Source organism: Cheilinus undulatus, linkage group 5, assembly GCF_018320785.1.
Source record: "Cheilinus undulatus linkage group 5, ASM1832078v1, whole genome shotgun sequence".
Lineage (NCBI taxonomy): Eukaryota > Metazoa > Chordata > Actinopteri > Labriformes > Labridae > Cheilinus > Cheilinus undulatus.
In genome coordinates, this window is record NC_054869.1 from 31,724,397 (window position 1) to 31,749,693 (window position 25,297).

At 38.1% G+C, this 25,297-nt stretch overlaps 1 protein-coding gene across 1 annotated transcript; it reads right to left on the bottom strand.

Annotated features, from left to right (window-relative positions):
• Positions 1-548: 548 nt before the first annotated feature.
• tut7 (terminal uridylyl transferase 7) lies at positions 549-24,022 on the bottom strand. Its single transcript, XM_041787300.1, has 29 exons — positions 23,892-24,022; positions 22,532-22,967; positions 22,136-22,284; positions 21,523-21,639; positions 21,189-21,366; positions 20,942-21,030; positions 16,685-16,736; positions 16,508-16,577; positions 16,252-16,378; positions 16,016-16,135; positions 15,753-15,890; positions 15,443-15,620; positions 13,124-13,827; positions 12,797-12,947; positions 11,829-11,915; positions 11,548-11,648; positions 10,710-10,767; positions 7,762-7,865; positions 7,556-7,645; positions 7,340-7,453; positions 6,459-6,536; positions 6,174-6,351; positions 5,836-5,883; positions 5,630-5,721; positions 5,431-5,546; positions 5,134-5,330; positions 4,839-4,912; positions 3,292-3,358; positions 549-2,315 (listed from the first exon to the last, which is right to left on the bottom strand). Exons 2-29 carry the CDS (start codon positions 22,947-22,949, stop codon positions 2,257-2,259), a joined length of 3,954 nt encoding a protein of 1,317 aa, XP_041643234.1. The 5' UTR covers positions 22,950-22,967; positions 23,892-24,022; the 3' UTR covers positions 549-2,256.
• Between the last annotated feature and the right edge of the window lie 1,275 nt (positions 24,023-25,297).

Below are 25,297 nucleotides of genomic sequence, written 5' to 3' on the forward strand. Positions count from 1 at the left end.
ATTGAAAAATGTATGCTGATTAATCACAGTCTGATGCAATCATCCAACTGGCTAAAGTAGCATTGTAACTTAAATTTGAACACGTTCAAATTCTCTGTGCTCTTTTTTATTATCACCTTCTGTTTCAAAAGCTAGTAGAAAATATGGATGCCACTTGAGGCAGATCCCTTGTGATTGTTTTGTTACTATCTTTAAATCTACCTGTAATGCAATCTTGCTCAAATTATCAACATATATGATTAATTAAAAATATTATATTCTAATTTACTGATTTCACTATTTAAGTCCAGTAATAATTCAAGTTCTTTAAAATAGCTTTTTGACTGTTCAATATTAGACATGTAACCCCCAGAAATAAGGATACAGACAGCCTCATCTCATTTCAAAACCTCTTGTATAAATCAATCCAAAATGTGTTTGGTGGCAATGTAATTAAAAATTATGGTTTTAAATGCATGGAGATTATTTAAGCAGTGCAACTTTAGCGGAAATTCATGTTTACAAGAAACACAGCACTATAAACAGACTACTGAACATTTATCAGTTTCATTAGCTGGGCAACTTCCTTGACAACTTTGGGAAGCATTTTTTTTTTTTAAACGTACCACTGAAAAAAGGGGGAAAATGATAACACGATACAAAAAAATCTTTTAAATAATCACACACATGGATTTGATTTTAGTTTAATGATTTCTTTGAGACACAAAATGGATTGTAAGCTGACTTTTCCTGGCAGGATGGGGCTCCTTTATAAAATAAAACTTCAATTTGAGTCCAAATGCAAAATGGCTGGCATAAAAACAAAGCTACTTTAAAATGAAAAATTGGATTAGAATACCATTGATTACACTGTTTTAATAAAAGTCAGCCAAATTAAGACAACAATAAAGCCAACAGTCCATATTCAAAGTCAAACGATAGCAGGTTTTTGAGACATAAACTAGCAGCAACAAAATTCAAGGGCACAGACCCTCACAGTGCAGCCTTCAATCTGTGGCACCATTACAAAAAAGAGAAGCCTTCAAGGCAAATAAATACAATAATCTCTTCAGTGAACTAACTGAGATTACCTCTAGTTTAACATAACTTGAACAGTGTTTGCAGCAATCTACGCTATCAGCTGGACCAGTTCATTGCATTGTGAAAACTCCTTACCATGAACATTCAGGATGAGACCTTTTGTAAAACTTCCTCAACTAAATGTGCGCTATGAAGCTATGACACTTCATTGCATTGTGTGGGGACAGAATGATTTGGATAAACAGAGCATGTGTTCATGAATTGAGCAGTAGATATGCAGTCTGAAAAAAAAAAAAACTACTACAACCCTGGAAAAACATCTACAGGGGATTCTTCTAACACAGAGACACACAAACACTGAGATATTTTGTACGTTGAGCTGCATTGAAGGCTAAAGGAGAGATGGACTGATGTCAGTGCAGATAATTCAATTAAACTGGATTAAAAAAAGAGAGAAGAGACCCAAGCCATTCTAAAAGGTACACTGCCATTCAAAACTTCCAATGTTTATAAAAGAAATGTCTCATAGTAAATAAAATCTCAAGAAATGTAAGGCGACATTTGCCCTAAAACCATTTCATACTAAAATAAGGAATAAGTGAGGTGAAGTGACTCTTTTTTTCAAAATGAGTGATAAACTTAATCGACTTCAAACCACTTTAAATAGTAGACAGCATCATGTACATTGTGATGTCTGCATGTCTTACAACTTTAGCTTTTTTAGGTGAAACCTTTTTTGATTGTAGCAAAAAATCTATCATCAAGTATAAGACAACTATGCTTTATGTTGTCTACAAAAGCTATCTTGTTATGGTAATAAAACCAAAGATATAAACTATCAGTCACCTAACAGACACTTCTCATTTATTCCATTAATTTATAATTTAAAAGATTTCACAACAATTCTGCAAAGACATTGCTTGAAAAGTAATGGGTTAAAAAAAACTGACTGGCAGTGTAGGTAAACAAAAACATGAGGTGCGTGCACAATGGCTCATCTTGTTAAAATGAAAGCTTTAAAAAGCTCCTCTGAAGAGGAGGGCTTTGAGTGGAGAAAAGAAAAACACATAAAAAGGCCCTATTTGGCTTCAAGTCAAGGCGTCCTGGCTTTGGCTTTTTTTAACAGGCTCACATTAGCCCGACAGTCCCACTGAGATTTAAGAATCTCTGGACTTTTGGTTGCTCTCTGCCGGGACAGGAGTGGAACCTTGTGGTCTGTGTTGCCACAGTTGCTGCTCATTCCACTGGGCTCTTCCTGTGAGCAGAGCGGCCCGAATTTCGGCAGGCTAAACTTCCTGAAACAAACCAGGATGCAGCTGTCAAAATTTATGAACACATTAAAACCAAAACCTAAACCCATTTTCGTCTTATAACCACTACAGCTCATCTTATCAGGCTAAAGGATAAAAACCAGACAGGCTGTCCTGATAAACTGATTTCTGTATTGGTTTTAATTGCTGCTTTATTTGTACAAGAACATTTTATGTTACAAGTATGATAACTCACAGAAAATGTTCTTGGAGGGTAAAGAAAGCAAGAGATAAAATCAAAAGCAAAATGCTAAATTTTAGCCAAGATAACAGATAATCTGGTCTCCAGTGTCCAGAGAAAATTAGAGGAACCTGAGCCTGCTGTGTAAGTTTCTTGCTCTCATTGTCTCTCCTCACCAGCCCTAGAATTGAGACGATGACAACAAACTGTCAACTGAGACTTATGACAATAATCTACAGCTCAAATTTAACAAGTAACTTCACTTTGCCATTCATAAATATTTCTGTGCATTAAAGGAATGCTTAAGGACAGAAGGTCCTTTAATGCAGTGGCTTTCAAATAGTGGGTTGGTACCCAGAATATCAGCCCCTTACAGTGGGTCACAAAGGCATTCATGGGGAAAAAAAAGGTACATAGCACTTGTAAAAGATGCTCATTTTGTCACATTTCTTCGTTTTGTCATACATTTAGTACTATACAAGGTCAGAACTACTGTTTTCATTTAATAAATCTTATTGGTCAAAACATATCAGATATTTAGGTTAAAATTTCTTTTCAGGTGTTGATGGTAGGTCCCGAGGCGCCACCAGTTGAAAACAGATAAACAGATGCAGATAAGGTGACATTTAAATACAACCTAACCAACTGCCCATTAATAATTTGGTATTAAGAATTAAATAGTGTTAGAACCAACCATATAAGCTATACAATTTGACAAGTAGGTGATCAATCTGACTTTTGATTTTTACCCTAGGTAGAAAGAGCAGCATATTTACATACCTGCTTGTGGACTTAGTATCACATTTTGTGGCCTTTTCTTCTTCTTCTCATCCTGTATTGGTAAACCCTTAACAAAACAAGATAAATACAACATATATGAAACAGTTTACAATGTTTCCCCCTGCAGTCACTTAGTTTACAACTTTGAACAGATGTTTTTTTATTGACTATTACAAACTTATAACATAACTTGACACGTCAAATAGACTGTTTTAGATATTCATGGCATGGGATATGTTTCACATTCATCTGGGCAACAGCCTATAGATCAGAGCAGTGCAATGTCACTTCTTGCTCTCCAATGTGACCACGCCCCCATTTGGTGGACAACAGGCCCTCAGATTGAATGCTGGTGGGTAAAAAAATGTTGGCAACAAAGCAATAAAAAGCCATTTTGTTGTGTTTTGTGCCTTAAACAATTAAAAAGCCATAATTTAAGGCATGTTTTGTTATTCTGAAATGATGAAAGAGTGTCATAAAAGAGTTGTGTCTTTGGCTGAAACTAGAGAGGACTAAAGCGTGCAAATGTTGGACCAGTGCTATGTTCTTAATGACTTAGTGACAGCAGGAACTGTAGTTGGTCTGCCCATTAACAGCTTTTTCACACATTCACTTACTTATTAACCACATTTGAGTGTTTAGATCCAACACACATAAGGTATGTGATGTCGGTTTATGAAATATCACACACAAGATGGGACTGGTTGTCCAGTTTGACAGAGGGAGCCTGAACACACCCTTGTGTACATCTGTAATTTTATTTATTTCGTATTGTTAAGATGAAAGTATTTTTTCATTAATGTCCTACACTGTTTACCTCACTGGCCATTAGATTTTGGCTCTCAATAATAGTTTAACAGTACGTGTTCTCATATTTCAAGCTTTTAAATCTTTAATGACTCAATCTTTCCCATTGACTGCCGTACATTTTTAAGGAATGTGTTCCCCCAGAAAGGGGAGGGGCTGGCATTGTTTGGGCAATGTACCTGAATGGGTTGCTCCGGTCTATACACGATGTTCAGAAAGGGCGGAACCTTTAAAAGAAAGTCTCAGGATGGTGACCGGATGTTTTTTCTTTTTTTTTTTTACTTGCCATATTCATTATTTACCAGTCAGAGCAACAACATATATGCTAAACTGCCATGTATTATTAATATAGACACTACATAACACAGCTCAATGTTAACTATCAGTGGGGCAAGTTGTTAATCAGACTCTTGCCAACAGCGTTCGGGAGGAGAGCAAAAACATCTCTTCCACCAACAAAAGCTTTCAGAGCAGTTCTTTGTTCTTCTTTTAATAGGGAAATGTCCAGTTCTGATAAAACTGCTGCTAAAGCTGCATTCATGCTGATCTCTTCACTGGCTGCCATACCAGCACTGCAGTAAAACTAAACCCTTCCTGTAGCTACTACCTCTTTCTCCTCAAATGATGCTGACTGTCCTGGCCAATCTCTAAATGTAAAAGAGCAGATCAGCTTGGAGCTTTGCAAGATGTAGCTTCCCAATGACTCTTATCCTAAAGGTTAGTAACATTTAAACACACACCTGTTTTTCTTTTTCTCTTAAATTCCTCAGGTGGGCTGGAGAGGGTGAGGAAAAGCTTTCCATCCTCATATTGCCTGCCAAATGGAAAAAAATTTAAAGATTAAAAGATTTAAAATAATATATTCCTTAAGTTGTCTTAATAACATCCCCTCATAAGGAATTCCTCAACTTTGCTCTTATTGCAAGAAAACAACACCACTTTTAATTCTCCCGAGGTGTTAGAGAAATATGGTTGAGAGGGGCTACACAATGCAACAGGGAAAAAGGTTGAAGAGAAGAAAATGAAACTTTGAACCTGCAGGGCTTCTGTACAGCTGACAGTCCTTCTTGATGTGGGCACTTGATCCACACAGGAAGCAGCACCGCATCTCCAGTGCATCTCTTTTCCTCCAGTGATCACTCTTTTGTCTGACCTGATCTTTGCCATCTTCTCCATCTATTCTGTCTCGAAGATGCTCTGGCCTTTTGTCAGAGTCCCTCCTCTGTCTGGATCTATACAACAAAACATGTGTCTTCTGACATGGGGCAAATGGAAATTTAACGTCTAGTAAACATTGTGACATATTCCGACGTGTATCACGAGTTAACCTACTTCTTACGCATGGGGCAGTCCTTCATGAAGTGGCCAATCTTACCACAGATACGGCAGCAGCGGTCATTTGGAGCCACTTCTCCCTCAGTGAGGACTTCAGGATCGAAGAAATACTCCTAAGACCAATAGAGAAGACATAAAATGCTTAGATAATGCCACCACAATGGACAAATGTAAAGTTTAGAAAGCAAGTACTGACCATGTGACTGGGGTACACAGGAGGGAAGGATCTGACTGGTGTACCAAATACTTTTCGGCCATTGATGAAAGCCTTCATGATGAAGTTTGTCACTATTTGGAAGGAAAAATAAAATGTGAAAGAACAAGAAGCATATGAAAAGAAGATAAATTTAAGACAAAGAGATGGGATGCCATTGGAAAAAAGAAAGACAGAATCAGTCTTACTTTTCCTGGACAGACCAGCACCAAGATTATGATTCAGGTCAAAAGGATCTATAATAGGAACACAGGAAAAAAGGTAACACAGTTTATCAAGATACATTTTTCCTAATTACTTGTTTCCAGTTTTGTATATTAAAAACCCAGGTACTCTAAAGGAGCTTGAAATGCTTCCAAAAGTACTATAAACAATCCATAAAACAGTCTAAAAGTAAGCACCTTAAAAAGTATGAATTTTGAAAATATTAATACTAAACATGGGCAAGACAACCTGTTACATCTGTATTTTTTTCTCTTTTAATTACTGTACAAGTCTGCCCCTCAAGTGTATCATTGAAACTGACCTTCAATGACGATGTATTTGGATGTCCATTGTTTGCTGAAGGTGGTGAGGCAGTCGTGCTGGCGGATGCAGACGACATGCTCTCTGAAGTCGAAGTCCTCGGTATAAAATCGAAGCAGGCCGAGCCACAGCTCCCCCACTGTCTCTGTGTTCGTCCTGTACTGCGGCCAGCGACTGGGCTGCAGAGGGAAGGAAGAGAGAGTGACCTTTTAGTAAGACTCTGACTTTCGCATAGTGATTCACCAGATTTGTACAGGACCACCCAAGAACTATTTGAAACACTTACCAGTGATTCTAAATCACCAAAGAAGTAAACGTTCCAGTCATCAACTAGAATCTCTGGCTTCTTTTGTCCATCATAAATCTGTTATGGAAACAGAAAAGTTTGTGTTCATTTTTACAGAAATCAATGGATCACATTTGTGTGTATCCACTTGAAACAGCATTTCCAATTAAGGAGGTGCAAATAAATTTTACTTTTTTGTGAGACATCATCTTTGTAGCTGAGAAAAAGTTGGAAATGTGTTAAGATTTGTTGTATAAAATACTAACACCATGAGAAAATAAATCATCAAGGGCCCACAGGCACTTTTTAAAGGAAGATAAAAATAGAGCCTTCGATAGGTATACACAACACTGACAGCATAATATCTGTGTTGTTAGATACTAGCTTAAAAGTTAAATATTAGTATCAGCAGATATGAAGATTTCTGATTATATTTACAGCCAATATATATGCAGTATAAAGCATAACCAAAATCTAACTGTAGTTTATCAAGTTTAGGTGATTGCTTAGGGCGCCAGACACTCAAGGAAGGCCATCAAGAGCCCTGAACATTTTGAATGAAGCCCCAAATGTAAAACAACTACTTGCTTCACAACTCCTCTCTCAGCCATGTTTACCCCAGCCTCTCTTGACTTGCAATGGAGATACCTGATGTTCTTTATGATAAAAAAGGTGAATATATATAACGGTACTGGCTAAAATGAATTTGGAAAGATTGGCATATCAGATGTCAGCAAAAAAAAAAAAAAAAAAACAAAAAAAAACTGTTGCTAGTTTCCTAGTTTAAATGCCACTAGACTCAATCATTTGATAACATTTAAAACATTAAGAAGTGAGAACTCAAATTTGATTTAAATGAAATCTAAACATATCATTAGTACCTCCTGCAGCACTGGTATAACTGGTGGATTTCTCTGCTGCAGGAAGAACAGCACCATGAGGGTATAAGCGTAGGAAGAGAGGCTGCCGCGTGATGCATCGCCAATGTCACACATCTATAAAAAAAATCCAAAGGAAATATAAATGGGCAATAGAATTTGTGGTTTACATTGTATTATACCTGAGACAAATTCAGTTGTTGTTTAAAGCATGCTCACCTTGGCAAAAACCTTCATAACATAACAGAGGATCTTCACTCTCCAGTCAATAGCAGCATAAGAGGCCAGCAGGTGTGTGTTATGTAGAGCCTTAAAAAGAGAGAGAGAGAGGACAAGAGAGAGGAAAGAAAAAAGGTTACTCCTAAAGCTTTGGAAATATGAGACAGTATGATTCTTTGAAAGAAGTGGGAGAAAACATGCCCTACCAGTGTGTTGTAGAGACTGATGTCTCCCTCAAGGCCGGTGCGAACATGGTAGAACTTCACAATGGGGACTTTGGCTGTGGTGATGGGCAGAATGTTCTTCAGACCTGGTGATGGGGTGCAGATTTAAAATAGGTGACAAACCTATGCTGACATTTTGTGTTTTAAAAATGCTATCACTCTTAATTTTTAGTTCTTAAGTAAATTTGAATTATGGCAAAACTATGACAAACACACATTAAGAACTTCTATTTAAGCCAGTAAAAGTAAATAAATACCAAATTTTCTGTTGAACCACCATGGACTCAAATCCCTCTCAAAATAGAAGTCAAAGGGTTATTTAGATTGTTTTTCCTTTCATGTCAGGATCAGACTACCATATTTTGGTAACAGCAGGCAAAACACAAAAATGTAATCCTATGTGCCTTCATCATGTTGTTTTCTTTGTGAATGTATGCAAGTTCATAGGTTGTCAGTGAGGCAGGTCTAGGAATGTCATAACAACAACAGAAGTGATGTGCGTGCTGCTAGCAGTCTTGTGCTCTAAAAAGAAGAAACAAAGAAGAAACTATTGTGGGCTCATTCCCATGTTTCAAAAGAGGACAGTATAAACTGGCTATCTTTCAAACAGAACTCTAAGCCTCTGTACAAACCTAACATCCCCAGTACTAGCAGGCTTGTGTCCTGGTGGTCAGTATCAGGATGCATGTTGTTTATTTCATGTTAGGGTGTCAAACTTGGCAAAGAGATATTGCAAGAGATATTCTGACATGCCAGTCTTGTAGAGTCACCATCTGCAGCTATCCTATACCCATTGTTGATTATGTCACACTTCAAGAGAATTTCTCTTTCTCCACATTCATATTCAGGCCCATTTGAAGATGGGTGGTCTAAATGCAATCTGAGGCCTGTACGACAAAGTTGGATTAACAAGCCCGGGATATCTCTCCATTAGCTGAATTGACTTATCAAGACATTCGCAATCCGGATCAGCTGTACAATGAAGCTGGTTATCAATTCGATAATTGCTGCCAGGGTTTTCCAATCTGGATCAGTTCGCGCTCACATAAAAGGGGTGGTGTTTGTAGCATCTGACCAATCGTAAACATAAAGAAACCCTGCAGAGCAGTGTATTTCTCAATGGAGGAACAGACAATCATTCTTAAAAATATATGAGGAATTTAAAAAATCATCCAGGCCAGAAGCAACACTGTGGCTGCAGCAAAAGCCAGGAAGGAATGCTGGCAGAAAATTGCCAACTCTATTAATACATAAATTCGTCAGATTATATAATATTAATTCATCGGACATTATAAACGGACAGCACTCTGATCACTCAAGTCTCACTCTATTATGGCACAGATGTTTGGGACAGAGCTTCCTCAGCGAATTTTGTGTTGTAATATTAATTCCGCACCTTGATTAGTACAACAAAATACAGTTTATGAACATGATCAAAATATTAAACATACAGTTGTAATACCCTGCTCAAGTTTCTGTGACAGTGCAGACTCCTTGATAATCCGAGAGTCATGAACGAACCCTGGCCACTTAACCACAAGGCTGGTGACTATCATTTGATGGTCACATGTCATCTTCAGAAGCATTTGGGGTTCACATTAGTCAATGTGCACTTGAAAAGACTTGAATAAAGTTCAACTGTGACAACAGTGTTGTGTGGGCCACTTTGTATATGTGGACTGTTTAATTATGATTTAAAATGATTATGATGTAAATTATGGAAATTGAGACAAGACATATTGATAACAAACTAACTGAATGTGAAATGTTTGTGCATTGCAAATTTTTCTGTATTATGTGAACTACCTGAATGTTGAGGCTGTGAAAGTTTTTTCTACAAAAATTACTACAGAAAATAGATTTGCGAGAGCCACAATCTAAGTGCTGAAAAGTGGCAATTAAAATAAGTTAAAGGTAGCAAAAATGGCCAAAAAGTGGCAAACACTGGGAGAAAAGTGGCAAAAATTGGGGAATAATAAAATACAATACAACACAATTCAAGAACTTTATTTATAATTTAAGTGGCATTTAATGGCAAAACGCAGCTTAAATGAGTTAAAAAAAAAAAAAAAACGCCAAAAAGAGCAAACATTTGCAAAAAGCAGGATGAAATAGGCAAAAACTGGTGACAAATTTGCAACAACAGGATGAAAGCGGCAAAAAGAAGTGTCCAAAGTGGGCTTAAAGCAGTAAAAATAGGTGACAAGTGGCAAAAAGGGGGAGAATTGGTTGACTATTAAAGCAAACTGTATAATTGTGGGAAACAAACAGATTAATGTGACTTGCAATGGATAATTTCTGAAGTTAAAGTTTCTCTTTTTTATGGTTTTCCTGGGGAATAATATTTGAAATTAAGACATAAGAGAGCCACAAATCATCACAAAAGAGCCACATGTAGTTCCAGAGCCACAGGTTGAGTATCACTGATCTATACCTTTAGTACAGGATGTCATCAGGTAAATTGAAAGGATTTCATCTATCCCTAAATATTCTTTCTCTCCTAAGTGCTCTTCTCACAACCCCTGCACCAACGTCTACAGGATCTTCCAAGAATGGGCAGGCCATTTTCCAAGAGAGCTGATTGGTCAGGAGGCGGTGCTTTTATACTCCCTGATCTCATATCCAGAACATAACCTGCTCCAGAGCAGGTTAGCCGTTCAGCATAAGTTAACATGGTGATTTATCCCGGTAAGAAGTGGACCAGTGTCGTCATACAGAAAATCCAGGGTTAATCCTTAAGTTATCTCGATAAGAGAAAATCCAGCTTTATCGTACAGGCCTCTGGCCAAAATCTAGCCAAATTTGAGTAGTCTGTCCCGGCCTTTAGTAAATAAAGGGTACATGAGCTAGTAAGGTATGTGAGGTCTAAAAAAAACATTTTAGAGAAGTTTGTTTTCTTAAGCTACATTCACAAAAATGCCTTCACTAACCTGGGTGTTTTTTCAACAGTCTCGCCAAGCCTTCAATGATATTAATGCAGTCAACATCCTGTGGAAGAAATACAGTTCAATAGGTTTTTGTAGTTACATGTAACATTTGTGATTTGCTGTCTCATTCCGGCTTCAATCTATAAACACTCAATACCAACAATTACATATTTGCTGATTTCATCCATCCAATGTTACTCTTGGCAACGTTTTTTTTTTTTAATTTCAGTCTTAGTCAAAGATTAAAATGTTCATTAATTTTAGTTATATTTTAGTCAATTCAACACTTTAAAGTTTTGGTCTAGTTTTAGTTGATGAAAACTACATAAAACCCTCTAGTCCAGTTTTAGTTCATAGAGAGTGATAATATTTTAGTCTTTACTTCAGTCAAAAAAATGTATTCTCTTTGCCTGAATGTAGTAAAAAAAAAAACATACTTGTGTATTCTATCCATTCTGCCAAACCTGGTTTCCCTGTTTTCTACAGCTGAGAGGCAGAAGAACTACGGATACATTACGTCGTGTTTTTTACAGATTTGCCCACAGTGGATAAATATCATGGGTTTTGAATGTCTGATGAAAAATAAATTACATTTAAGTCTCTTTTTAGTCTCTTTGATAAAAACTAAACTTACTTTCCATCAGAGATTTAGTCATCAAATATCTATTTTTAGTCTTGGTCTCATCTTTCTATATCTATATCCACCAATGAGTTACATTTCTTGGTGAAGAATGTAACCAAGGAGCCAAACTTAAATTGCTCATAAATTACAAATTCTTAAAGGCCTTTTCTTATTAGTGAATGCAAATAAAACTTACAATATGATAGAAGGATAACTTACACCTATGGATTCCTGCCCCTCTAGCACCATACAGATGTCCAAGTCACTCTGTCTGAAACCAAAGCCATTTTTGGAGGATCCAAAGAGTTGAAGCCGAGCTCCTGTTCATTAGAGAAAAGAAATGTTTGGTTGGTGTCACTGTAAACGTGCACTTTCCTCCACCAACTAGATGGTCAATGGACAAGTCAATAAAACAAAATCAAATATTTTGCATTGAAAATGTTCTTTCAGGAATGTCTAGAAACTGAAGATGCGAAAGTGAAAATTGTGATCGTAATTACCAGCAAACTGTCGTCTGATGAAGGTCTCCAGGTCTTGAAGGATGTGCTCTCTTACACCAACTTCCAGTTCATCTGGGGCAAAGTCAGCTAAAAAAGAAACAGAGCAATGGTTTGATGGTAGAATAGCAAGGAAGTGGGCTGATGTCTTAACTTTACAGAAATGTCATCACATTTGAATGCATTCAAAATGGTAGTCACACGAAGGTGCAGTTACAAGGAGAGGTGAGGTTATTAAATCAATCAATTTAGGCGCAATTTGCCACTAATGCTAAATGTTTGTCCAGATATGATTCTAATTTATGATCTAAATTGTACACATCAACTTTAGTGCCTATTCTTGTATGCATTTTATTTTGTATCATTTTGACTTGCAAGGGTTTGGCTTTTTTTTTTTTTCTTTTTTAACTTTGTTGCAAGTTCCATTTGAATTTTTGTAAAGATAAACATACACAGTGAGTGTCTTAGATGTAACAGATGTTTTTTTCTTCTCCTTTTTCTCTACTGGATGCTTGAATTTCCATTGGGATTAATAAAGCATCTACCAATCTTTCCAGTTATCAAAAGAAACCCTGCTCCAGCAGGTTTATTCCAGTTACATAACACAGTTCATTTCCATATTTATTTCTCCAACTTTTTGTTTGTTTCTGTCACAGTCTGCCCTGCAATGACATGCTGCTAATAGATGCATTAACACTGTTTCGGACAAGCTAGAATCTTTCTGACAGCAGGACTAGAGGCTTTTATCCATTTTAATTTATAACCTTATATATGTAGATATTTGGGGATATTGTTATGCTTGAGTGTGCTGCTTCATGAACAGGTGATGTTAATCAGTTTAACATAAGCAATTTACAACAAGGTTGAGCAATCTAGAGAGTCTGCCAAATCCAACCTGACACACTCCCATTAATGTATAAACCTTAAGCCACAATTTTCACACAATGTTTAAACATCCAGAAAATACTCACTGTAGCACTGCTCACAGACTCTATTAAGGACACTGAGAAACTCTGGAGTGATTGGTGGCAAAGGATCCAGTTGCTCTTTCTTGAAATCTTCAGGACAGTCTTTCTTCAGATGTCCATCTCGCTTGCACAAACTGCACACGACCATGTGGGACTGCAAGAAATTAAGATTGAACCTCAATTTCTTCACTAGGCTTTCAGTTACTTAAAATCCAACTAACTGCTATGACACTTTAAAATATTCACTTAGATGTAATATAGTTATTGTTTCTTTTAAGGGTTTTATTCACTCTTACTGTCTAAGGATTACCATCATGAGGTCTCACTCACCTTTCCTTTGGTGAAAGCTTGCTTCTTGAATTCGTAAGATTGTTTCTTCTGTTTTTGGTTTGTACTTTCCACGCTGTCATCTTTACTTGTGCTCTCTGAAGGTTGAGATGACATACTTTCAGATGCCAACTCCCCCTCCTCCTCTTCCTCCTCCTCCCCCTCTTCCTCATCCATTGAACCAGGAGTGTCCAAATCTGGACCCTCCTCATCAGACAGAAGCTCCTCCCCTGAGATCTCATCAACAGGGAAAATCTCCTCGTCCTCTGTAGTGAAGCTGTCCAGGTGTTGTCTGTTATGAGAGTCCACATCGATATCACCATCCTCGTCCTCCTCGTCCTCAGAGAGACTACTTTTACCCAGGTCCACTTTTTCCTTCTCCTTCTCTTCATCGGAGTCACTGCATTCTTCGACCTCCTCCTCTTCAATGATGCAGTCAGAGTCTTCAGGACAGTTTTCCATAGTTTTGGGTTCATGCTGTGCCTGAACATTGAGCTGACTGAAATCTGGAAGGATCTCTTCATTTGGAGCCTGAACATTTGCCCCTTTAACAGCTCCACGCTGTGCCTGTGTCTTATTACCAGCAGCTGGTGCGTTGAGTGGCAGTGCAAAGTATTTGTATGTGGTTTTGAGGCAGTGGACGATGTACTCGAACATTTGCTGGCTGTTTACAGTGCGGGCCACATTTCTCTTCACAGCAAATGGATCTGAACACAGAAAAAGGTGATATTAGTCTGAGGGAACAATATAACTGGAAACACTTTATTTATATTTTAGAACAAAAAGGATTATACTCCTAATTTACAAAGCCAAGACATTCAATCAACAAAGCCAGGCTTTGGTGTGTTGAACTTTTTAATGGTGCTGAAAGGCCTGTAAGCCTTTCAACAAAAAAAATACTACTGACAAAATCAACAATATTTATATCCTGAAAGACGTTAAAATAAGTTACTGGTAGAAATTAATGGTTTAAAATGGCAGTATTTCACACAACTGCACTTAAGATTGTGGATACTTACTTGCAATAACTGGGGCTGTTTTGAGAGACCTTACCAGCCAACTCCTGGCCTTTTTAAACTTCTGAATTTAAAAGCATGAACTGCTACACTTGAAGCCAAAAATAAGTTAATAAAAGTTGCATTTGCTGTGTTCAAATAAAACAGTTCACTCTGAACACTCTGAGCATCAATTAGACAATGCTCCATGCGTTTTGGTGTGTTAACTTGCCACTACACAGGCATGGCATACTTTTAATCGTCACACTAGGCCATTCGTACCGTGCCGTATTCTAACCATGCTGAAGCCCATTTGACCCCCTCCATGGGTTTCTGTCACAGTCAGTCCCGACTTAAGTCGTACAGTGTGAGCACACAACTCGTTCGCTATGGTTGTGCGTCGTAAACAATTCAGTCACACAGTATGAGATGACATTCTGCCACAACAGTCGTACGGTAGGCTTGAAATCGCACAGTGTACACCCAGGTTAATTCTCATAGTACAGCTCTAAACTTTTATATTGTGTCATATAAACTGTTAAAGACTAGATGTATTTGCATATTAATGTACCTTTACAACTCAAATGTTTCTGTGCATGTATCCCATCAGCTGAGGATCTGTACTAACTGCAGTTAACATAACTAAGATGTAGTTTTTTATTTTTTTAAAGCCCTATCAGCTGAAATAAAGATGATTAGTGCTTATTCCCTATGGATTTCTGTCGCTCATCCTTTCTACAGCTCAGCGGCTGAACCAGCAGGCTTGCGCTGCATATGACTTCACATTTATAACCTTCATAGCCCACCCACCAAGTGAGGGTACAGGTGTCTGAGGAAACGCTAAGTATTTTGGTGTTTAGCGTACTGAACCATACCAAACCGTACTCAATCAAACCGGACCAACCGATGGAAACGCGGCTCTAATGTCAGCCCTGTGATTGCCTGGCAACCAGTCCAAGCTGTACCCCCATCTCGCTCAATGACAGCTAGGACTGGCCTCAGCCCGCTCAACCCCCACTGGGATGAGCAGTGAAGAAAACAGATGGCTCTCCATTTTTGAGCTGTGAAGATGAGCACTACAAAACATGTAGAACATATTTTTTGAAACATCAGATTTGGTCAGAATTACATTATTTAGTAGAATTATAATTGCATGCTACCCTCAACCATACTTGTAGTTTTTACTTTTAATCTAAAAGCAGATACAACCCAGGTAAACACTTTTAAACTTAGTACTGAGCCATGTTAGAACATAGGATCATGTGAATGTATTTCTAATTCTCAGAAACAAAAACTTTTGAACTTATAAAATTAGAAGATTTCTGACCCTCCACAGCAATGCGTTTCTTTGGCCAGTCTTTCATCTCTCTGGAGAGGATGGCATTTGTCCGTACGCTGATAATGTTGTCAGCCATGACGAACTCCAGGGAGTAGAAGCGAAGCATTTCAACCCAGAGAAGCCCAACTTGCACAGGTGGGTGAGCATTCTGAAACACCAGCGGAACCTACAAGGAAACACAAGTGACAGCTCAGACTTTGAAAACGTATTTATTATTTGCACTAGAAAATATGTTGAATCAAAAAAGAAACAAACACACTTCTCTCTCAAAAAACAACATCAGTGAATTCCTGATTACCTTTCCCTTTACACTGGAGCCCTCTCCTGGCTGTGATGAGTCTTTGGTGGTGGAGGGAGAGTAGGCCCAATGTAAATATCCATCCTCTACATGTGTAAGATTGAAGAGTGATAGTCTGCTGAGCGAAAACAGCTTAATCTAAAAAAAAGAGCAATCAGGTGATTTGACTAGTTCCAACTGGGAACAACTTCCAAGACAAAACACTGAACATAGTGATTTTGCAGATTTGCAGATTTTGTGTTAGTAACGACAGGAAAAAACACCTCTTGTTTTAGGTAGGTCGGCAGGAGAGGCTCTCTGCGCTGCTGCAAGAAGAAAATCACCATGAGTGCGAAGACATATGGTGGCAGCCCACCTTCCTCTGCATGGTCGATCTCACAGATCTAAAAAAAGAACATTGAGAAAACCAAAAGGAGATGGTTGAAAAAGTAGCTGTGACACTTATGATAGTGTGCTGTCTGATGTAAAAAACAGATAAGAGTCTGAAATAAAAACATACCCGGGCCCAGTGTCTGAGTGCCAGAACCAGGGGAAGGAGGAGATTCTCCTGGCTGGACAGAGCAGACAGATAGGAAGTGGTCTGGAAGGCATTTTCATTCCCTGCACTGACTTTGCAGATCAGGCCGCTGTTGAGAAAAGCAGTTCCAGTTTACATTCGTCGTCGCTACATAAACCAATGTAACATAACAGCAACATAACAACATAACCTGATCACACGATCTGATTCAGAAATCTAATTTGTGGATGAAACATACCTCTTTTTCTCTTTACAGATGACTACAGGCACCCTGGCGTGAAAATCAGCTTCCAGGTCGAAAAACAGAGCTGAGGACACAGCAAAAAGCATTAGTTTTCACAGTCCTGCATATGACTGAGATTCCTTTGTGGAGCAAGGAAAAATGTTGCTGTTGAATGAATAAGAGGTGACTCACAGCTCGCGGAGAGAGTTTCCTTAACCAACAATAAGACATCTGGCTGATGCATCTGTGAATACAATCCATTTAAAACCTTAGAATATTACTTCAGCATAAGAGTAGTTTACATCTGGTACAAACTAATTCAAAGGTTAGAACATGACAGCAAAATATTACAAATTTAGTCATTGTGGCATGATTGTACCCTTCTTTATACCAGAAGGCTGCCATTTAATTATGCAGTATCAGAAAATGAGTTCATTCTTCCAATTTCGAAGTGATATGCAAACAGCAACATCTGTGGTTGAAATATAAAGCAAATGTCAAAGTGCAAAAACTGCAGGGTGGCTGCAGAAGCACCAAAATGTTTCAGCAGGGTTGTGATAGTACACGACTTTATAGGCTCACACTGCATAATTGGGGGCATAGATAATATGACTGTAAGCCAGCTCAGTGTAGACACCTTTCCCAACTGCTCACACTCAAGTCGGTGCAAGTCGAACTCTGACATTATGAATGAAGCTTCCTCAGTTTAGGTGGAAGGATTAATACAGCAGAAGGCTTTCCCTCACTACTAAGAAAACCTGAACTTTTAGCCGGATTTTCTAAAACAGCAAAGTGCCCACATGAATAACGACAGGAAGGCTCGTTAAAATAACACCACAAAATTAGAGAAAAACGAAATGTTTCATAATTTTAATCTGTTGTTTTTTTAAATGATTCACTTTATGTAAACGTAAAACACTTCACAGAAATAAACAAATGAAACGTTTTCTGAATTTGGCAATTAGATCCTGATAGTTATGCAATGATTTTTTTACATCTAAATGATGCTGCTAATTCTAACTTACTTTGATAAAGTTTGTGTGTGTGATCGTGCGAAACTCAAACCCATGGAGCACTTCCCATGACAATGACAGGTGTTACACCTATTCATTAAGTCAGCATCAGTACAGACTCGCTAATGGAGGGTTTATACAATCCCACTCTGAACTGTAATTTTTTGGATGGCACTTAATGTGGCAGACCCTCCATGAGAGTGCATACAAAGAGTGTGTAGGAAGCAGTCTGACAAAGGCAGGGAGCACAGTGGCCCCTAACTTAAAATTTTAGGGGTGCAAGCAGAAAATTTAGGGGCGCACACTGTAAATCAACTTGCAAAGTAAATATTCACATTTAATGCAACTGGGAGTGGAGTTGCACTTTCATTACACAGGTCACAGCACATTTTATTACGGCCCTATGAAATCTGTTTTATTTTTGCCCAATTCTGTTTTATTTTTTTCCGAATTCCGTTTTATTTTTTTGGAATTCCGTTTTTAACCTTTCCACTAATTTTACCATAAAAAAAGTGTCCTGTTTAAGTAAATGAATCAAATGTTCACTAATTAAATAGAAATAACCTTAATTTTATTGAAAAAGGGCCACAGTTGGCCCAGGAGCCATTGTTTGGATAACCCTGATACAAAATAATTATAACCAGTCAGATATTTCCAACATAAGACACATTCATGAGTATAATCACATCCTAACTTATGTTTAATGTAAATGAAGAAATCCTTCTGTTCTCTCAAACACAGAGTGATAGTAACTTAATAAGAAGGTCACATTAAAGTTAAATAGTTAAAAGTAAGCCTGTTACCTAAACTTTTCTTTACTCTCTTAATAAGTAAGTGCATGCAGTCTGATGCTGCATTGTGTTTTACTCCTGACTGTAACGGTTCTCTCTCCATCGTCACTGTCTGGCCGCCTGCCTCATATCGGACCACTACGTTAATACAGACACGCATTGGCTAGTTAAACAACCAAAGGGAACAACAGTATCTACAGAATGAATTATTAAGCTAACTGTTACTCAAATATAACATCATTTAGACTATTACTTCATAAAATCTTGAGTCCATCCAACTTGATTTTTAGCCTCTGAGGGGTGAGCGGTGTGGTGAGGTAAAATAACTCGAAGCATGGATGAGTCTTCTTGAAGGCGCAACACTGTTTCCCACGGTACTGCCCTGTACGGGGCTACGTGATGTTCGCTGGTGTTTCGTGCAGCCGCTTTGGCATGCTGTTATTGTTTAGGAGGGGGCGGGGTGAGTAAGGGGCAAGTTGTGCCCCGCTTTAAAGTTCCCCCGGGAACATATTCCTCAGATGTACGTTCCTCTTTCTCAAAAAACACAGCATTTCAGTCAAATTCATTCAATTTCCGCGATTTTCGCGTTAAATTGTAAATTCTGTTTTTATTGGCCAATTCGGCAATTCCGTTAACGCGGAAATCATAGGGCCCTATTCCATGTTTCAGACTGGCATTGTGTTTGCTCAAAGTGTCGTGTTTTAATTGTGTAGTGCCAGTTAGAAATGGGCAATACCTATGTTTTTAATTCGATACAATACTGATACTTTTTGATGTAATATTATTGATACGGATACAGATACTTTTGAAAAAAAGAATAAAATATTGGACTCGCAAACTTTCAAAAATTAACACATTTCAGGCAGTTAAAAAGGCGTATGCAGGTCATTCAGAAATTCATTTAGGGAGAAACTTCAATTACTTCAAAATGTTTAAGCAGGTCAAAAAATAAAATAAATAAACTATAATCAAAGCAAAAACTTGTCTAAAGAATTAAAATGTCCATAAAATAACAAAATTCTTTTTTTTTTTTTAATTCAGATAGAAGGGCTATATTAGCCATTTATACCCACTAATTTGAAACAAAAATGTCAGAAATACAAGTCATCAAAGATTTTCATGAAAATATATATCTTGTTATTTTTCTACAATTTGGTCCATATACATTTTATGGTATTGGCATGTGGACTCAGTATTTTTTTGAAGTTTTCTTACAGTTTTGAAATTTACTTAGAGACCACATTGAGTGAGAAAGACAGCCAGGTTCACATCACAGATTATAAAATGACTTCATATGCGAGCGAAATCTTTATGTTCTGAAATCTGTTACTCATTAATAATTGGTCCTCAAAGTCACATGGTACAGCAGGATCGACATGTCCGATTGGTCCTTAAGCCATGTGACACGGACGAGCAGGTAAGGCATGTTTGATTAGTCTCCAAAATCATGTGACAAAGACTGGCAGTAAAGCAAAAACAGTCTGGAAGAGAGAGGGGCAGGGAGGCACTCGGCGGAGAAGCAGTGGTGAGATGTATTTTATAGAACTCATTTGGTATTGATACTTGGCTAAAAGGATCCATACCAAAAGAGTACTTGGTAAATATAGATACATCGATACTCCCACCACTAGTGCCAGTATTATCAGCAAATTTCGTGTTCCCCGCATGCTGTGGGTATCAACAACAGAATTTGCAGTTCATTTAATTCACCTCTCTGAAATACCTAAGTCAGGTGAACTCGCACAGCCACTCATCCAGAAAACAAAATTTCCTGCCTTTTTTTGCCATGACCTTTTCCTCACAAAACGAGTTGGACTCATCAGGATTTGTCTCCTCTGGCACACTAGTTTTAGTGGGGAGAAAGTAAGCACCGATAGTCAGCTTCGCCATTGTTCATTGTTTACAAGAGTTATGGGAAACCTTTAGATTCGCGTGATAACCCTAAGACTCGCCTCACCCTCCTGCTCTCATACACATTGGCCTGCTTTCTTCTTCTTTGGTGTTTGTCTCCTTTCTTCTTCTTTTGGAGTTAATGTCAGATGGCAAACCAGCTCATTTGTGCATTATCGCCAACAACTGGGCTGAAGTGTGGAGCAAAAAATATTTAATAAAAATAAAACAATCTGCAAATTTACTGGTCGCACATGCGCAAGTAGATGAAAAATTTACTCGCACTGTCTCAAATTTTAGGGGCAAAATGCGGCCATTTAGGGGCATTCTGGAGCCCTGAAAGGCTCTTGCTGTTTGTCCGGAGGGCTATGGCCTACCTCAGCTCCACCTCTTGGTTTCTTACTAGGTTGACAAAAGTAAGCGAGACAGCATTTTCAATATGGCAACAACTATGGATTGGCTTCAAAAGATGGATTAAGAAAAAAAAAATCAAATGGCAGACGTCACTCAGACTTTGGTCAATACTTTCTGCAGTCTATGGTCATATGGCACAACTTTCTATCAACCACAACTGCATCCTGTCGGATGAAATTTGAAAATGGTATTGTCTAACAGTATAACTTGCATGTCATCTTTGATAACAAGCTGCTTTTGATGAATGATTGTTTTACATGAGAAGTGTTCGTGCTCCAGTAAGTGAAAACACAGAAAAAGTATTCACAGTAACAGCATTAAACTCACACTGGGCTACTCACGTGAGCTGGATACTGAATGTCAATGTTGACATCAGAATCCTTGAATCCAAACTTTGTGTAAGATGATCCATAAAGTCTGAGCCTGATTTCTTCAGGAGACAGGAAGAGATTGAGAGAATACTGCTGTTAAAACTAAAATACAAGTCACAGAATAATGAACTGATTTAAAGCAGAATCAGCCTGTGTACTATAAGGCAATATTACCAGTAAGAGAATTTATGCCACATCCATTAAGAGACCAGCTTACCAGGCAGGACGGACAGAAGAAGGTCTTGCATGATGGAGACAACACTTTGTCTCAGTTCAACATCCTGGTCATTCAACCCATGTTCACGGACAACAGCCTCAATTGCAGCACTCACTGCAATGATCTGCTCCGGACCAGGGGGCAGAATCTCTGTCAGCATTACCTGCTCCTGCCTCTCCTTGAAACACAAACACATCAAATGTTATTTGATAATCTAGTATTTAATGCATAAAGACCATTACTGCACAGTGACAAAATATTAGCATCATCCATCCCAAAACATTTACTGTGGTCATGCAAAGTGTGATTTTCATACTGAAGATGGAGCTCTAACCTTGGCCCTTTTCTTGTGCCGTTTGTCTCGGATATGTCTGTAAGCATCAGACACTGATTCCAGGAGAACATCACACAGAGCACACGTGTACAGAGCAGCAGGATTGCTGTGGGATCTCTGGAATGTTTGAAAAGCATGGGAGTAATGAAATCAGTACACCCACTTTTGCAGAGAAAGAACATCTAAGGTTAATCATTTATTAAATGACTTCTTACTGAAAATTAAGGCTGTAGAAAAAGACATTTTTCTCACAAGTTTGTCAGATATCTTCTCAAAGCCTCCTACAGCATTACATGTCACATTTATCCATGACATATTTTTTATATTTATATATATATATATATATATATATATATATATATATATATATACATATATATATATACACTGATTACTGTCACTAATCCCTCCAAAAAGCAGTTGATTCTCAGATTTAGGAACATGGAACCAGCATTTCCTTCAGATTTTAATAGGAAAACAACTGAATTTATAGACAAACTATCAAAAACGATCTTTTTTTAGCAACAAATTCAGTAATTATAGCTTCTATAACTAATAATACCAAAAAAATGAATGTTTGGTGTATGACACTAGTCTCACTGTTCTGCTCTACCTTCTTAAGGGAATAGATCTCCTCTTTGTTAAGCCGCCTCTCTGCTTGCCGTAAGCTGCGTAGTTCCGAGGCTGAGAGTGTGGACTCTTCAGGACCCCTGTTCTCTTCAGCAAAAGCTTTCTTTTTGTTTCTATGTCTCCGTCTTCTCCCTTTGAAATGAAGAAATACATGAAGATGAAGTTAGTTATCAAAGTTCAGCAGAAGTGGTTAATTTGTTATGTCAGGTTTTTACTAAATTCGAGAATACAGCATACTATCCTACATTCCTTAGATCATGATTTAAAGTTTCTGTAAAGATTGTTGCTGTCAACAAACTTCCTGTTGATGGCCCAAAAAGTTGAGACAGTCCTAGAAGTGTTAAGATGTTTCTCTTCAGTCTGATTCCCAAAGCCTCACCTGATTTATTAGGACCTCCATCATTGTCTTCTCTCCTCCCCTGCTCTCTGTCCTCGTTTGGACCTTCTCCATGGGTACCTCTCCTCCAGTGCTGCTGCTGTTGTGAACGTTCTCTCCAGTTATCTTCCCGACTTCCACCGCTGCTCTCTGGACCAGAGTACCACCGCAGGTCATCTCTCTGCGAGGGGCTGTGACCTCCTCTGAATCCACCAGGTGAGAAACTCATAGGCCCCAGCCCTCCCTTCTTGGGACTGGCTCTATATGGCCCGCCATGATTTCTGCCCTGTTGACCTCCATCTGATCTGAAGCCCTGTCCTCGACCCTGGTCCTGGATCCTCCAGCTTTCCGCCTTGTCTGTGGCTGCTCCCCTCTCCCAGCCACCTTGCCTGGCACGATAGGGCCTGCCTGAGCTTTCCATTATTCACTTATGCTAAAACTGAGAGGGGAAAGATTCAGTTAAATTGGAAATGGTATTCATGATAGTGTTTAAAGTAGTGCATCAACATGCAAATCCGCAGAGTTATGTTCTTTTGTTTTTCAGAGAAGTGGTGTGGCATAAACTTTCCTTTTTTTCCACTAAACATCTCTTTGTGTGTAAAATCACTCGCAGCATTTATATCTTATTACTCTGTATATCTGACAAACTACTGCAGAACTTTGCGACTAAATAAAGGACTCAGTAATAATTTTAAAAAGCTTCTGCTTAAGTTTAGCTAGTATTAAGGTTATAGCATAAAGAGTGTACAACAGTTAGCATTGCTTCAGCAAACCATTAACTTATGAAGTTATGAACGCTGACAGCTTTGAACTCAGCGTTTGACCACTTCAAAATAAAAAGAGTTCATCCTGGTCCTCATCGTGTTACCACACCTGCCACTAAAATACCATCACAGTTAGGTTACGTACGGCGACTGTTCAAGTATAAGGCTTGACGTTATCTCTCCAGTTGTAACATTGGTAAACACCTCGTCTGACTCCAAGGGGCTTGTTATGGCATGGTGTTAGCATCAGTTAGCTGCTTAGCTTTTGATCACTGCTTTGTCTCAACCCTTAGAGCTTCCTCTTCCTCTGGTTGACGACGAGTAACTTACATGACACGTAATAAACATGCCTTAAAGACATTAGAGCTCACAATCAAAGTTTACGTTAGCCAACTGGTCATTTATAGCCCAGCTAACGTTGCTGTTAGCTGCTTTAGCTCGCTGTCTATGACAGCTAACAGCTAGCTAACTGCTCAGCTAGCAACGGTTAACGTTACTGTTTATTTCATAGTTTACTCAAAACAGCTACTGTGGTATAGCCAGTCATGAGCAATATCAACTACGACAATACAAAGCGGTGCTAAAAGTACCCTCGATACCTTTCGTATGTGCAGAGAGGGCATGCTTGAAGCCTTGTTCAGGTCTGACTAGGCATGATCGCTGGTCTTCTACTGGAGTTTGAAAGGTGACGTACGGGCTGCTGTTTTGTAGCCGTCAGCGTTTAAGTTCCGCCCACTGCAAAAACAAAGCACTGATATTTTGATTTTGTGTACACGCTAAAATCTTTTTCCTATCACTTGCACTAATATTTTGATGCAAGCTGCAACGAGATGGGTGACTAAACCATTTTAGTGAGCAAAGTTCAGAAACTACATTTGCAGGGCATATGTCAGATGGGTAAACAATGACATAACCACAGTCTCCGCCTCCATCTGTTTTTCACTCTATTTTTAGTAGTCTACCTTGATTTCGCATAAAGACAAAATATTAAATTCAAAGATAATGGCATTATTTGAAAAGAACAGATTTGCGCTTGAAACAGCAAAATTCATTTCCTCATTGGGGAGATTCAGTTTTAAAAAACACCAACAACAATAGCAGTGATTTATTGAGGAAATCGATGTAGGGTGTGTAGAACTGGTGCTCATGTCCTGGCAAACGGTTAGGCCGCTTTATTTTGGAGCTGAAAAGAGTGTCGAGCTACTGGGTTCGAATGTTCAAATTCTTTATTAATACCACTTTTAAACACTTTTTAATCCCAGTTTCTTCCCATATTGCCATATTTGTTTCCCACTGAGCCAACTTTGACCTCTTTTAACAAATGTTCAGATCTTTTTAACTCCTTTTCACTACTAAAGCAACCCATTTTTGCACCCGTTAACCCATTTACTTTTTAACTGATTTTCACACTTTTGTAAACCATATTTGCCACTTTTATCCCATTGTTTGCCTTTTTTTCTCATTTTAACCCATTTTTGCGACTCTTCAACCACTTTTCACTACTTACTTCTGCTAGTTCTTTGCAACTTTTAACTGACCTTGTCAAGATTTCTCCCCTTTTTTTTTTTTTTTTTTTTTTTTTTTTGCAAATATTAATTATTTTTCCCTTATTGCTGTTGCAATTCCTTATGCTTTATTCCAGTGGTTCTCAACTGGTCTAGCCTGGGGACCCATCAGTTTCCTCACTGACAAATTGGAATACAAAAAATAAAATAAAAAAACGTATCTTCATTAAATAAATAATGCAGTGTGAAGAACAAATAAATAAATGATTGCAAAAAGAGACATAAAGCATGTTTAACACCCCATTTCCCCATGATTACTTTTTTTTCTTTTTTTTTAGAAATTACCTCATTATCATGGGAGAAGCAAAGTTGTTTTTGTAGGAACAGGAGATAAATTGGTTGAAATATTGAGAAAATTTTTACATTTACCCATTGTTATGATGCAACACAGTAAAATAAAGTATGGATGCATGTCCACTAAGACTGCAGTAGCCTACTTC